Consider the following 15,226-nt stretch of genomic DNA (forward strand, 5'->3'; position numbering starts at 1 on the left):
GTGGTGTGTGTGTGTGTGTGTGTGTGTGTGTGTGTGTGTGTGTGTGTGTGTGGTGTGTGTGTGTGTGGTTGTGGTGTGTGTGTGTGTGTTGTGTGTGTTGTGTGTGTGTGTGTTGGGTGTGTGTGTGTGTGTTGTGTGTGTGTGTGTGTGTGTGTGTGGTTATCTTCCAGGGTTCTTCGACTGGCGACTTTCAACTCAGTCTCTACCGTTCCAGTTTGGTACTCGTTCAAAAGGAGGCACTTTTTATCTCGCAGGAACTACATGGTGATCGGTATGTCAGACTGGAGTCCGAGTGACACTAACCAGGTTTACACTTGGTCTCGTCAAGTGTCCTTCCAACATAAAGTTACACTGCTAATAATCCACGTCATAAGGAGTAGAGGAGAGGAGGGGTGGAGGAGGGAGGTAGGGACTGGAAAAGAGAGGGAGAGCCTCATTAATGTCGCGCCGGATAGACGTGGACCAGTGATTAATTTGGCGAGAGCAGGAGAAGAGACAGAGGAAGAGGGACGTGAAGACAAGTAGAGGAGGCGGGACAAGCAGGTAGGTAGAGAACTAAATAGTAAGGACTGTCACGCCCCCTTCTTCTCCCCACACTTCCACACTCTCAATTAAACACTTCTCTTCTTTCTACTGTTGTTCTTCACTCTGTTACTCCACTCTTTTACACCCTCGGTCGGACTTCCCATTGAGCTGTTTCGTCGATCTTGTCTGTCAATCTCCTCTTTATTTTCCGGCATCTACTCTCGCGTTAGCTTGCCACCGCCGGAGAATTAACCCAACGCGACCCCGGTCGAAATAGTCACTTAGGGAGTCGGAGCGACAAGAAACAGTCCCACCATAATTCCTCATCCTAGTGTGTTTAGTCCGAAAAGAATTCCGGGCGGATGCCCCGATCGTGTGAGTTTCCACTGCCGAAATTGTCGAGTGATTCCCTGAGTCCACCACCACCACACTCGCTCCCCTCTCGTCTCCTCGTTTCACACCCTTAGAAAAAAACTCTCACTCCTTTTTTGTGTCTCCTACTCCTAATCATTTCTATAACTCTCCCAGAGCACTCTACGTCCATCTGTCCTCCTTCTCGCCATTCACCTCTTTCCCACTGTTCTACATCTTTTCTCCCTCTTTCCCTACCTTCAGCCTATCTCCGTACCTCTTCGGACCACACATGTTTATTTGTTTTTGACTGTATGTTACACTAGAAGAAGACTAAAGGAAGTCGACTGGGGATGGGAGAGGTCGAGTAGGGGTGTTGGTACCGACGGACGGACGGTACGACGCCGAACGACGGTGTGGTCCGGACGCCTGGGGAGTTGAGGTCCATTCTGACCGTCCTGTAGTACAGGTACCTCTTGTTGATTAGTTTTGAGACCCTTACAGTGTGGTTTATAAGTTAAAAGGAAAAGTGAACGCCACCAGGGTATGCTTATTTAGGGGACTGTCACAACCCCACGTCTCGCACAGTGACAGTCGGTTTCACACCGTCACTTCAGTAGAATCCTTTTTGTACCTAGAGTTACTAGTCCCGAGGTTTTTTGGAGTGTCTTGACTGTTCACAATCGCATCCGGGAGCCGGAGACAGGCCGTCAATAGCTGACCTGACGGTCTCGATTACACACCCACCCGACTTCTCAGAGAAGTCGTCGTGTCTCCGTCGGAAACACACACTTCCATCGTAGTACTTAGGTTTACTTACCAGTGTAAAACGTGGACCTGCAAATCCGAAAATTTATGGAGAGTCGAAAGTTAAGTGCTACAAACCTATTGAAAAAAGGTGAGAGTACACACGTCGAGGCGGGAGAATACAGTATTAGTACAGAGTAAAGGCGGAATTATCGTTCTCTCGTCTTTCTCTCTGTTTCGGATTCTCCCGATTTTTTGTTTTTGTCAGTTGTAGACAATACTACGAAAAATTTCCGTCCCCACTCGGACTGAAACCAGGAGAAGGACAGACGTGTAACACCCTATTCGCCGGATAACGAGCAATTAGGGCTGGGGGTGTTACTAGTGACGAGCATGTGAGAGAGAGAGAAGAGAGAGAGAGAGAGAGTAGAGAGAGAGAGAGAGGAGAAGAAGAGAGAGAGAGAGAGAGAGAGAGAAAAAGAGAGAGAGAGAGAGAGAGAAGAATGAGAGAGAAGGAGAGAGAGGAGAAGAGAAGAGAGAGTAGAGAGAGAGAGAGAGAGAGAGGAGAGAAGAGAAGAGAGAGAGACTGTGTGTGTGCCGCTGGTGTGGAGTGTGTGAAGGGAGTATAGGTGCACCCGAAACGCCGAGGTGAGAGGGCGCCCAATCCGGACGCGCCCGCAGGGGGGCACACGGAACAGCTTGGTAGATTGGAGGCCACAACCCCGAGCCCCCGGGGGACTGTCCGACGTGAACCGGGGAGTAACAAGAGACTTTACGTAAAGTATTCTTATACTGTAGACTCGCTTCGCGAACGGAAGTGTGGCAAAAGACAACGGATGTAGAAAGAAAGTAATGCACATGTATGGTTCCCCTTACTCCCCACGTTATACGGCCAAATTCCACTCCGTCTCACAACACATATGAAACGTGGCCCAGTCGGGTTTGCACGACGGGGTATACGGAGCTGTGACGTCCGCTCCTTTTTCCATCGACACACAAGATAGTACCTCTGCCTGGGCGACAGCGTGACATAAAGTAATTATTGGGCAACACAAACTCGGTGTAAAAGACACGAAATCGCGGTCTCTTATTACGAGGAGACACGCAATAGTGACGAAGTTAGACGACAGGTATAAAAGGTGACACAAGTCTGTGTGAGTTAGAGTCAACTTGCCGAAACAGGGAACGTTAACCTAAAACAAAAAGGGTCGTTCCCTCCCCACTCTCCTGTGTTCACGTTTTTGTAAGTGATCGTCTAAAGAAAGAATGTTAGGAGAGTCGTGTGTGTGTCAGTGGTGTGGTGTGTGTGTCAGTGGTGGTGTTGGTGTGTGTCAGTGTGTGTGTGTGTTGTGTGTGTGTGTGGTGTGTGTGTGTTGTTGGTGTGTGTGTTGTGTGTGTGTGTGTGTGTGTGGTGGTGTGTGTTGTGTGTGTTGTGTGGTGTGTGTGTGTGTGTGTGTGGTGTGTGTTGTGGTGTGTGTGTGTGTGTGTGTGTCTATTCCGAAATGTCTTTCTTTGTCTAAACGGGTCCGATTGTGTTCATGCTTACAGAGTTACACCCTACCAAAGGAAACCCTAGCAGAAACGCGTGAGTAAACTACTCCACAAAAGACGGCGGCCCTGTTCTTACTGTCAATCAAACCCGGGAGTCCAGCGTGCCGTTGTGTCGCCAAACCGTCCTCCTTGTTATACTTGGGTGAATGTGCTCTGTTGTGTGGTGTGTGTGAGTGTTTTTATCTTAACTTTATTTTCTACAAGTCTATCTCTTCTGTTACTTTAGGTCGACGTAAGTCTCGTGTACCTTGTACGGCTGTCTAACTGTGAAGTTGACTTGTGTATGTGTGGATCAGTCAATATGCAATAATTAACATCTGTGGTGGTGTACGACCGGTTCTAGAAGTAGGCACATACAGTACTAAGAAGGATGTAAAGACGAATTTTAAAACTGAATTGTTTATGCTGGTTTAACGAACTAAGTTATGTGTGAAAAATTTTCCAAATATTCAGTTATCGGTTAAAAAAACCAGGTGTGTTTATTATTACATTAGGAATTTACTCCATGTTTATACATAAAAGAACCCCAAAATCACTATCGTAAGAGTGTAGAATCCATCAGCCTACAGAGTAGAGTGCGTTACTTTCCTTTATAAATAAGGCTGGTTCCCAGTACTGGAAACCACGGAGTCGAAAGTTTCCGAAAATACCTGAGTGAACCCTACCACGATGTTACCCAGATTACTCCGTCTACTGTAGGGGCCGTTGATGTTGTTTGTGCGTATAAACATCAAATTTCAATTCTTATAAAGATTTCAGCTTGTACCACTGTAAGTTGAGGGTTCCAGTCTTGTTGAGACTCTCAACTCATATTGTAGACACCCCACTAAAATACCTTACCAAACTCGTCTCATCGGGTTCGTAATTGAGTCAAATTTTCCACATTTCTTTGTGGAAAAACCCTTTTTGATACCTTACTTCTCTCCACTACTTCTTAGCCTTTAATAAAATATACATACAAAATTTACATACATCCCTTATGAACGTATTACTAAATTTCCTGTTAGAACTAGTTCATTCCCCACCCTGTAATTTTCGTAAACGAAGAGGACGAGGGAAGCCTGTGTGTACTAAATAATAATAATAATTAGACTTCTGAAAAAAACAACTTATATAATTTATAATAGTTAACTTACACCATTTATGACATAAAATTGTATGCCATAAGACCAAAAAGGTAAAAAATAAACAATAAAAAAATATAGACAAGATTTATTCTAACTTTACTTGTACAGCTCTAGATTTTTTAGACTAACCCTATTACAATCTTGTAAAGTTAATATAGACTATTTTGTCGACATAACAATTTTGATGTCAGGTGTCAATCCATTGCAAAGTGATAGTTCGCCAAAACTATATTACGGTTTGTTAGAAGCTAGGGGAAGAGAGAGACACTAAACTCTCGCGTCGCGCCTGTGTACCAGAGACTGTGACTTGTGTGGAGACATCTTTGCCATATGTATCTTTCCTAAATCTATCTTGAGGTTGTCGTGCTAAACCAATCACGATCAAGAATCTTGGTACATAATTAGAGAGTTACACATTAGAGAAAGTATACATTAGATAAGAAAGAAGCTTAGTTGCTCACGAGAATGCATGTCTTAGAAATGTTACGAAAAGTTCGAAAGCTCACATGTCCAACGTAAATCGCACCAAATAGACCCCATACTCACACTTGAACACGAATCTCGTACAATTAGACCGAGGGACAACTGGAACTATAGACTATAAGTAGGTGTTTACCTGATGCTGCCTTCTGCTTATTTTCTTTTACGGTGAGTAGGCCCGTTCTCTCCCCTCTCTAACCGATTTCCCTTTTCCATGGTCCCCATAAATCTTCCACTAGTCGATTCCCATTGTGCTCTTATCCCCCCTTTCTCCATTCACCTCCTCTTTTTCACACCCTACATTCACTCTCTAATTTACACACACAAACACACACACGGATTTCTCCCAGGTTACGGTTGCAAGTCCGCTAGTAACCTCTCCGTTTCACAACCTTGAAACAGTGGACCAATGGTGTGAAAAGTGTGGCCTCTCTACCGCCTGCGCTGTTGCTGTCCGCAGTGCCCCTCCTCCCTCCTTCCTCCCCCCCCACTACTCTTCTTTGTCTGTCCTGTATTACTGTCTTCCATTTACTCTTTAGTAGCCTTGAGCAAAGGGGTGTTTGGAGATAAGAGTCCTCCTTGCACGTCCCTCGCAAAAGTCTACTCTCATAACGAGGTGGCACCATAGAACAACAACCGGAATTCCCTGACGAACCTCAACTATCCTTTTCGGTAAAACACCTATCGCACCCTGTTACGTTAGTTATCCGTCGTCTCCTATCCGGTGATACGACCCATTTGACGGAATGGTGAAGGTTGGTAATTACTGATTTCGTGTACATCTACAATATTGTGAGATTAGTAATAAACACAACAAAATCTACAGGCCATGTGATAATGAGAGTTGTACAACTACCGTTGGTTTTGCAAGTCCTACGGCAAAACTATCACCTCTTATATTCACTTTGACTAAAGAAACCAAGACAAAATTCAATAAAAGTTGGTAAATTCGAACGGTTTCTTAATATTGGCATTGTGAACTTCCAAACAACAATTTCCTTGGTTATTTTTACAGGAAACTCCGACACGGTAATTTCCATATTCCTTTCGTGACATTACCACAATATTTGTGAAAGGTGACATAAGGTCGAGCGAGACACCCAACAATAATGAAATAGAACAACGAACCAAGTTTAAGTAGTGTTTAGCAATGAGTCAATGAATGTTTCTCTGCTTAGTTCCCTTTACGCTTTATGTCCCAACACAGGTTACAGACGACTGAGTGAGAAAAATTGTGGCATGACTATTTTGAGTCTGTCTGCCTCAGTCTGTCTTGTTCTAGGAACTCAGGATGTTACAGGAGCCACAGGTACATTTTTACTCGAGACTTCGCGGCGATTGAGAGTTTGTTTCTGCCCCGCCGACCATAGACTGATTCGACGTCTAATAACGGTTCTGAAGTGAGTGTGTGTGTGTGTTTGGTGTGTTGTGTGGTGGTGGTGTGTGTGTGTTTGTGTGTTGTGTGTGTGTGTGTTGGTGTGTGTGTGTGGTGTGTGTGTGTGTGTGGTGTGTGTGTGTGTGTGTGTGGTGTGTTGTACAGGGGGTGATTCTACTGCTCCCGTGTCATGTAGAGGTGATAGGTTTGTAGTAAGAGGCCTTTTTGGAAAGTCAGTGTGAATAATGGACAAATGTACAAACAGCTGCCCGAACGAAATAAGCCGTTAAGTGTGTGTGTCTTTGCGTGTTGTGTGTGGCTTTACCACCCAAAGACTAGTCATCGTATGTGGTTTGTGTTTCGTCCAGAATTTTTTATGTGTTGTGTGTGTGAGGTGTGTGGTGTGTGGTGGTGGTGTGTGTGTCGGTGTGGTGGTGTGTGTGTGTGGTGTGGTGTGTTTGTGTGTGTGTGTGTGTGTGTGTGTGTGTGTGGTGTGGGTGTGTGTGTGTGTGTGTGTGTGTGTCGTGTGTGTCGACGTCACGTACGGCAAACCGGCCACTCACTTTAAAGTAAGGATCGAGGGTAGGAAGTAGATGCTACGTAAGGGGTGGAACGAGTATCACAACGAAACACACATCATACACACACACACACAATCATACACACACACACACACACACACACACACACACACACACAACACAAGCGAGGAGGCCAGAGGGGTTCCCGAAAAGCGACCAGTGAAGGACAAACAACTGTACGTAACGCAAACACCGCTGCGAGACCCGCGCCGAGAGTCACGGGAGACGACACACACACGTCGTACACACACACACACACACACACACACACACACTACAACAACCACACACACACACACACACACACAACACACACACACACACAACAGTACGAGCGTCGGAACTCGCCCGAACTCACGGCCCTCGACCGGAACAATTACCTTGAAGTTAAGTGAGCCGTACTAATTTCTCCGGAAACTTGTGCCAGCTATACCGCACTGTGTGTCGTGTAGCGAGTCCTGTGTGTTGTGAGTTGGGTGGTGGGGACGGACACCAGGGGAACGATCCCCAAACCCGACCCATCCCTTCCCGCCCACTCCCATAAGTCACGAGCCCGACGGGGGGGGGGGGGGGAGAGAGAAGGGTCCTCGGTGTCACGCCGATTAACTGCGTCTTACCGCTACGCCTCCCGACTAGACTAGAGTCAGCAGGCGTGGCGAAAAGTGCATGAGCGGTCCGGCTGGCTAGAGGGCGACTAAAGGTGGGCGTCGTCGTCGGGGACTGCACATGACATACATGGAGTTAATAATGGCAGGGGGAGGCACAGGTACTGTAGTCGGACTCGTCTCTCCTTGGTAGTTGAGGACTAGAAAAAACGAAAAAACTCCTACTGTGTGGTGTCTACGTTCACGTATACATATTCGCAGGTCCACAACTTCGATGAAACGTAATTAAAATAATATATATTATTTCTTCGTCAAGTAGAAAAATGTTCCTGACAAGAATAAATTCTCCCATTGATTTTCAAACCTTACGGTTCAATTGACGTTAGGTTATGCTTCAGTGACAAAGTCACAACCTGCACTTATAACGAACAAACGTGTACACTCACTCTCAGTTCAAAAGTTTAAGTTTTATACTCAAACAGGTTTTGCAATGAAGAAACAGAACTCACACACGACGGTTAAACTTCAAAGAGAAAAAAAACAAACATATTTTTCTATTTACAGAAATAATATCTATCGTCTCCTCTCGTCCACTCGATTAACACCGACAGTTCGTCTACTCCGCTCATGTCGTCTGTCTTCTCTCCTCATCGTCACTGTCGTAGAGAAGGGACAAGTAAACGTATTGGCGGAAACAAATGCGGCGCACCGGCCGTCGGTTCGTGGTTGCTTCCTGCCTTCAATGATTTTTTGTTTTTTCCTACCAGGAAAGGTCCTTTTTAGAAGTGTCTTATGTTACTATTGTAATATGATAAGTTTTTTTTTGTAGTAAATGAGAGCGCATTTGTTGGCAAGACGACGAGAAGTCTCCTCCCTATTGTTAAGCCTCTTTTGTTGGTCGCACGAATACTCGAAACAATAATAGGCTGTACTTGTCATTAACGTCCCCTAAAAACTCTGCCTTCTGTCTTCTTACCAAATACTTGTAACTTTCGAGGAAGGTTTAACACTTAAAACGACACACAAAAAAAGACAGACGGCAACATTTATGACCGGCCTCTGAAAACAATATAGGTTACCATAACGCCATTTAAAGGGCCATACAAGATGGTACGTCAAGTACGGTAATACGGAAATAAATTAACCTTAATTAAATTAGGTATGTATTACTTATCTCCTTATGCAAAAAAAAAAAGGCTGCGTCAATAAACTTACCAAGTAGAAATATAAACTGATAAATATCGCCACAAATAACGTAGAACTAACAGTCGTAGCGATTTTTTGAAAACGCCCCGTTTTCTGGAACCGTACAGGGTCAGACCGTATTCGAAGTGTTTACAGGGAGATAGATATAAAAGGAAGAGTAGAGTGAAAAAAGGTGACTCGCTCTCGGCCGCACTAGGAGCTATCTGCCTTACAAAAAGGGAAAGAGGTGCTACGTGACCTCCCCCTGTCCGCAGAGACCCGGACAGTCCTCCGACAATCGCGAAAGAGGGTACCCCCCTCCCTCACCCTCGACTGCATCATCAACAGGGAGAGAGAGAGAGACAGTGTGTTTGTCCGGCCCGTGATACCGAGAAGAAGGTCTCGAAAAATCGGCGGCAGAAGAAAAACGAACCACGAAAGCTCATAAGTAAATAAGTACAACAGGGAAAGAAAGGAAAAAGGGGGGAGGAGAGAAATGAAGAAGAAAAGAAAGATACGGGGGGAGGGGGGTGGAACTAGGAAGGCACAAGAGAGACAGAGTAGATGACAGACAGACGTCGTCAACAAACGTCGAGTCGACCGTACGTCCAAAGGGCCCCCGGTTCGTCGTCGCCTCCGTCGGACGGGGTTCCGTCAATACCGTGCGGGAGGGGGGGGTGGGTGTGTGATGTCTTCCGCTGTTCCGCCATTTAGGGCGATGCTGTTTTCCATTCCTCTTTAGCGTCTCTCACACACACACACGCACACGCACACGCCACACACACACACACACACACACACCGGGACACACACCAACACACACACACACACCACACACACACACACACACACACACACACACACACACAACACACCACACAAATAAGTATCTTTCAGTTACTAACCACGTAAGAACCGAGTGTTCGACCCACAGGTATAAATCAGTCTAATACAACTATAGTTTTTCTGTAAGGGGTCCATCTTTGACTGAACTTTCTCGATATCCGATTGTAAAAATAAATTATCTTTAATGGTAATTTGTCCGCGTTTAAAAACAGCTCTCTAAACTGAACAGTATAAGAAATTAAAACCTATACTTCTCGTGTAAAGAGTGCTTGAGATAGGCCAAGAATGTCTTTCCGGACATATTTTCCCATATAACTCGGTTCTTTAAAAAAAAAAAAAAGGAAAGCAAAGCTGAGACATTCTTTTCTCCAGCGGGGAGGAGGGCAGGAGGGATTAAATAATTATTTCAGGACTGTGTATTCTAGGAGATGGGTCCTTTCTCCTCGCTCCCAGACAAACATGAGCTGGGTGGATATTTATGCTCCTCCTGGGGGTCGCTGTAACAAAAGGGAGACGGACGGAGGAAAACAAACATGTTGCTCTTGGCTCGGGGACAGCGACCTCGGCGGACAAAGATGACATTTCTCACTGAGAAACATGCGAAGGAGGGAGGTCGATTAAGGCATCAATATTCCTGTGGTGTCAATTTGTGAACAAAAATGTTCTACATTTTAAAAAGCTTTTCTTCAAAAATTGAGAGTGGGGGGGTTATATTTTCTGTTGTTTTTTTTTTAATCTTAATTAAGCAACTGAAACCAGCTCAAAATTAGCTTTTTAAGAAAATTATAAAAATATCATACCTGATAATGCAGTGTTGTTTTTATATTCAAACTGAATTGTAAGTCCACGCAAAGGTTAAAAAGTTATCTTTATCTTTGATATCAACAGCTTGGACGGTAGATAAATTGTGCCACTGTTCAACAAGGGTTTATAAGAGTGCCAAGAAATCCATAACGTGTGGATAAAATCTATTCCTATCTTCAAAGCTATGAGGAGCTGTGAGAATATGTCAGATCACAATGCTACACATGTCCTATTTAGAGTGGCAGCACCAAACTACAGCAACTCACAACAAGTTTGAAAGTTGCCAGAGAGTTTTCTCAGGGGCGGCTCAGCCTGGCGCCGAGTGCCAGTCCGGTTGGAGTTGGCGGAGGCAGTGAAAAGACAAGCCCACCACTTGATAGGGTATTTACGTGGGCAGTGGGCGTGGGTGAAGATGGCACTAATTAAAATGGAGTGGACTTGTTTGGGAAGCTGTGAAACTCTAAGGGGGTGGGGGGGGGACTGAGCGTGCACGCGCTCATGTGCACGCTCTCAGATCAGTGTGGAAGTCTTTTTTTTGTGTTGCGATATCACAAAGCTTTCTCTGGCTGCCGGTACGTTTGTGTGTTAGTGTGTGTGGGCTGTGTTGGAAACATGTTCTGGCTGCTTCCCTTGTTAATGTGAGGAGAAAAAGCCGCCTGGGGCAGGTCACATTTTACACTACCCCCGCGCCTCTGCAACCCCTCACCCTCTGCTAACCCCCACCGTGCATTTATTCCAGCATCCCCTGGCAAGCTCCCACCTCTCTGTCTCTGCCTCTCTCTCTCTATCATGGTAAACAACACATTGCCACACAGCCGGAGCGTGATGGCCAAATAATAATAAAAAAAAAACATGTCCTGCAGGACGCCTGCATTTTGTTGCTTTTATTCGTCAAAAAATAGACAAGACAAAAGGATGGAGCCAAGAGGACTGAGCGAGAGAGGGAGGGAGAAATTGAGAGTGTAAACAGGAAGGGTGTATTTGGACTGGTTTTTCTATTAAGAGGGAGAGATGTTGTTGTAGGGGCGAGCTCGTCTTTTGGGAAACAGTCCCACTCCTTGTGTGGGAAAACGGTCAGACTCTACCTTGCTTTGGTGAAAAGCATTTGAAACATCACACATAAAAAAGTACTTTTACACCTATTCATGCCGGTACGTGAGGAAGCTACTCACTGCAGCCAGGCTTGTAGTTGAAGCCAGGGGGCATCAGGAAGCCCTGCTGGGCCGCCGCTGCCGCCAGGGTCCTCTGGTCCTCTGGTCCGGGGGGAAGACGGGAATCATCAGCGGGGGGAGCTGACCCTGGACCTGCTGATGGAGGAGGGGGAGGAGAGGGGGGTGGGGAGAGGGTAGAGACGAAGAGAGGAGGTAGTGGGGAGAAAAGAGGAAATAAACATCAGCACCTTTCGCATCTCTTTAAGTCTAATTACATTAACATGCATTGAATGTGCATTTATGTGTGTAACTGACCCCAGAACAGATGTCTTTGCCATAGTGGAGACAGTTATATCTACATTACATCATAATCATTTCACACAATCATATGCATTCAGGCTCATATACATAAATTAATGACATACATATGGAACACACATATGACATCAGTCTGTAAAGACACTAATGAACCCACCCCCTCACACACACACACACACACACACACACACACACACACACACACACACACACACACACACACACACACACACACACACACACACACACATACAGTCCTAAGCACTCTATCTTCTAGATTCAAAGACAGAAAGCAAGTTATGGGAACAGTTCAATAAACTCGCACAACAGCTGGCCTTTCCCTTTTCATTTGGAAGATGATGTTCTCTCCCTTCTCCCCACATCAACCCCCTCAACTACCCAAACACACAGTAACACACAACCCTCTCTGCGCGGCCGTCGGCAGAGAGCCATACGACTTCACAAGGTTTCCAGGATTTTAAAAGGAGACGCAGAAAAAAGCTCCTCCGATGGGTGGCTTTGGCAGGGACGACAGGAGAGGGAGAGAAGGAGAGACAGAAAGAGAGAGAAGTAGGAGACAGATGGTTGCACTAAACAGCGTTCTGCCAAAAACAACGCACAAAGACTTGCGTGTGATGGACTGACTGACAGTTTGAGAGGAGAGATGGGAGAAGATGAGGAGAGGAAGTGGGGAGGAGAGAAGGAGAGGAATAAGGTGAGACGAGGAGGAAAATAAGGAATCTTATCGAGCTGTAAGGCTGAGGTGTAATGCTGGAATGATGTAGAGAGAACAAGGAGCCCAAGCCAAATTGTGTGCACATTCCCCTAAAAGTCAGTATAAGCAGTTATTGTGCTTCCTATTCCAATACTCAACAGAGCTCCAATAACTGTTAACGCTATAGGTACACTATCTCAGATATGTTATTTGTTATTAACGTAGTTGAAACATACAATGTGGGGTTTTCATTGGCTACTAGTCTGCTTTTGAGTCTTTGGGCATGGCAGCAATACAACAATGCTACGCCTACACTACTGAAATAGGATGAAGAAGAAGAAGAAGAATATAATCCAAAATAAATCACTTATCCATCACAACACTCTTTTTATCTATACTTATATTATTTATTCAACACCCCAGGCAAACAGTTTTTTCCCTCCATTTGAGATCATATGAGCAAATAAAAAAAAAATGCAGGTGTACAGGTGTATTGCAAACTTACTTTAGACAAAAGGCTTATCAGTTCAAAGGTGGCTTGTGTGTTTCGTATGTCCTGAAACACAAGTAAAACTCTTTGAAATATACGTTGACATCGTCCTTAGTGCATTTGTTCTCTATTGATTATATACCAGAGAAGGCTCCTCCAGAATACTTTATCCAATTGTTTTCAAACTCCATCTGACGTGTAAACTGCTTGTTTGGTTGGGTGCCCCTTTAGATCAAATCCCTGATGGGGTCTTCAGGCCTTTGACCTGTATTCCTGCATAGAACTTTGTTCCCTCCTTACAACTCATCGCCTCTCTCCTGCTCTCCCTGCCTCTCTTATTTTGCCTGGAGGGCAGAGTGGCTGAATAGGATAATGGGCAGGTAAAAGCAGTTGGATGTGAGAAAATTGATCTGGAATGATGGAAATGGCTGCACAATCATAAGGACGTGGTGGTTTCCGCGGTAATATCAGGTAATATCTCTGTGATATGGACACTTGAAGCGCTTGAGACAGGTAAATAGAGAGCGGCTGTCTCAGTGTTAACAGCGCTCCTAGCTTCCCCGTGTGTGTATACTCAAGTTTCCCTGGGCGTACGCAGGCCTGTGTACTGTAAATACCTATGTGTGTGTTTCTGTGTGAGGGGTCTCCTCTGCCCCTCCTCCTGTGTGTCGGCATGCGGCAGCCAGCAGCACTGTAATCAAACTATCACAGCGCAGGGGAATACAGCTCTCTTCAAGCGGCTCCTGTTTCCCCCTTACACCAAAAACAATAATTACTCCACCATTTTGGTTAACCATAAACCGCCGTGCCGCGCGATCAGAAGGGAGAGGCGTTCCAGCGCGACGCTCGGACAGGACCCCCGCCGGGACAAATCACAGACAGAACAGTTCCGCTTTGCCTTTCAGGCCTAATTGGACATATGCTGGAGTGGAGCTGGCTAGCAATACTGTAATGTACCGTAGGGAGGAGGAAAAGAGAGGAGAAGGGGAGGAGAGGAGAGGAGAAAAAAGGAGATAAGAGGAAAGGAGAGGAGAAAGGGGAGGAAAGGAGAGGAGAAACAAGGAGATAAGAGGAAAGGAGAGGAGAGGAGAAAGGGGAGGGAAAGAAAGGAAAGGAGAAACAAGGAGATAAGAGGAAAGGAGAGGAGAGGAAACGACTAAACCTTTTCGCGAGGGGGGGGAGCGAGAAGACTGATCAGGGTGAAAGTTTCAAATGTGATACTAATCTCCGATTGTTGTCTTGGGCATCTAAGGTGAAATTGCATAACGTAATAACATATAGGTATATATCAACTAAACGTAAAACATCTACATATCCTTACATTTACACATCCTTACGTGTTTCCCCTGCGAGGCTAATGACTAATTAGTACTAGAGAACCTGTTTGGGGGGAGTGGGTTTGTGCTTTGTGTGTTGTGTGTGTGTGTGTGTGTGTGTGTGGTGTGTGTGTGAAGTCTGTCGGAAACTCACGGAACAAGAGTGAAATTACGTAGAAGCAACGAATGACGGAGCGCTACACACCACCCACACACACACCCAACACACACACACACACACACACACACACACACACACACACCAGTACACACAACACACACCTACACACAACGACCACACAGACACAACACCTGACACGCACACACACACACCACCCTGGCACAGCAAAACAAGAGGAACACCCGGTCCACACACACACACACACACACACACACACACACGTCACGGGTACCATCCCGAGCACCCAGACGGTAGTCTAGTTGTCCGACAATGTGTGTATAGGTTGAGTCTGATAATATTCTCCGCGGTCATACCCTCCTTACTAGGAGGTATTTGGTAACCGAGACAGAAAAAGGACACATAAAGTCACAACAACAGAAGGAGGAAACACAGAAAGAGAGAAGAATAGGGTAACACTCCTGCGTGTACATAACCACGTTTGTCAAGACATCCGACTAATATAGAAGCCGATAACACGCGTCGGAAAAAAAACTTCTTATATTTTTCTCCGTATATATCTCTCCTCTTCGGTAGACGCGCGTCCATATACACGGTCACACACAGATACATGTCATACATAACTTAAGTGTCGACGGTCTGAGAATAGGAGAAAGAGAGGAAAGGAGCGAGCGAGCGGGAAGAAAGGGGTTCAGTAGAGGCGAATTCGAGTGAATAGAAAGGAGAGAGTAGATAAGAAGAGGAGAGGCAGTGGAGAGAGAGAATAAGAAAATAACGGTGACGCAGGGAGAGTCGAGGCAAAGGAGAGGAGAAAATAGAAGAGGAGAGTAAAGGAGTACAGGAAAGAGGAATAAAGGTGAGGAAAGAAGAGGAGGAGTTGAGGAAAGGAAAGGTAATAGAGGAAAAAAGAGGAGAGGAAA

At 45.5% G+C, this 15,226-nt stretch overlaps 1 protein-coding gene across 1 annotated transcript in view; it reads right to left on the bottom strand.

The window, feature by feature from the left end:
* Positions 1 to 15,226, bottom strand: part of LOC104965348 (transcription factor SOX-5-like) — a 212,005-nt gene that overhangs the window by 178,975 nt on the left and 17,804 nt on the right. The window contains exon 3 of the mRNA XM_010794304.1: positions 11,350 to 11,484. Within this exon, the coding sequence (XP_010792606.1) occupies positions 11,350 to 11,383 (34 nt within the window). The 5' untranslated portion in view covers positions 11,384 to 11,484. The remainder of the gene's footprint in view (positions 1 to 11,349; positions 11,485 to 15,226) is intronic.

Source organism: Notothenia coriiceps, unplaced genomic scaffold (assembly GCF_000735185.1).
Source record: "Notothenia coriiceps isolate Sejong01 unplaced genomic scaffold, NC01 NC01_scaffold00037244, whole genome shotgun sequence".
NCBI classification, from domain to species: Eukaryota; Metazoa; Chordata; class Actinopteri; order Perciformes; family Nototheniidae; genus Notothenia; species Notothenia coriiceps.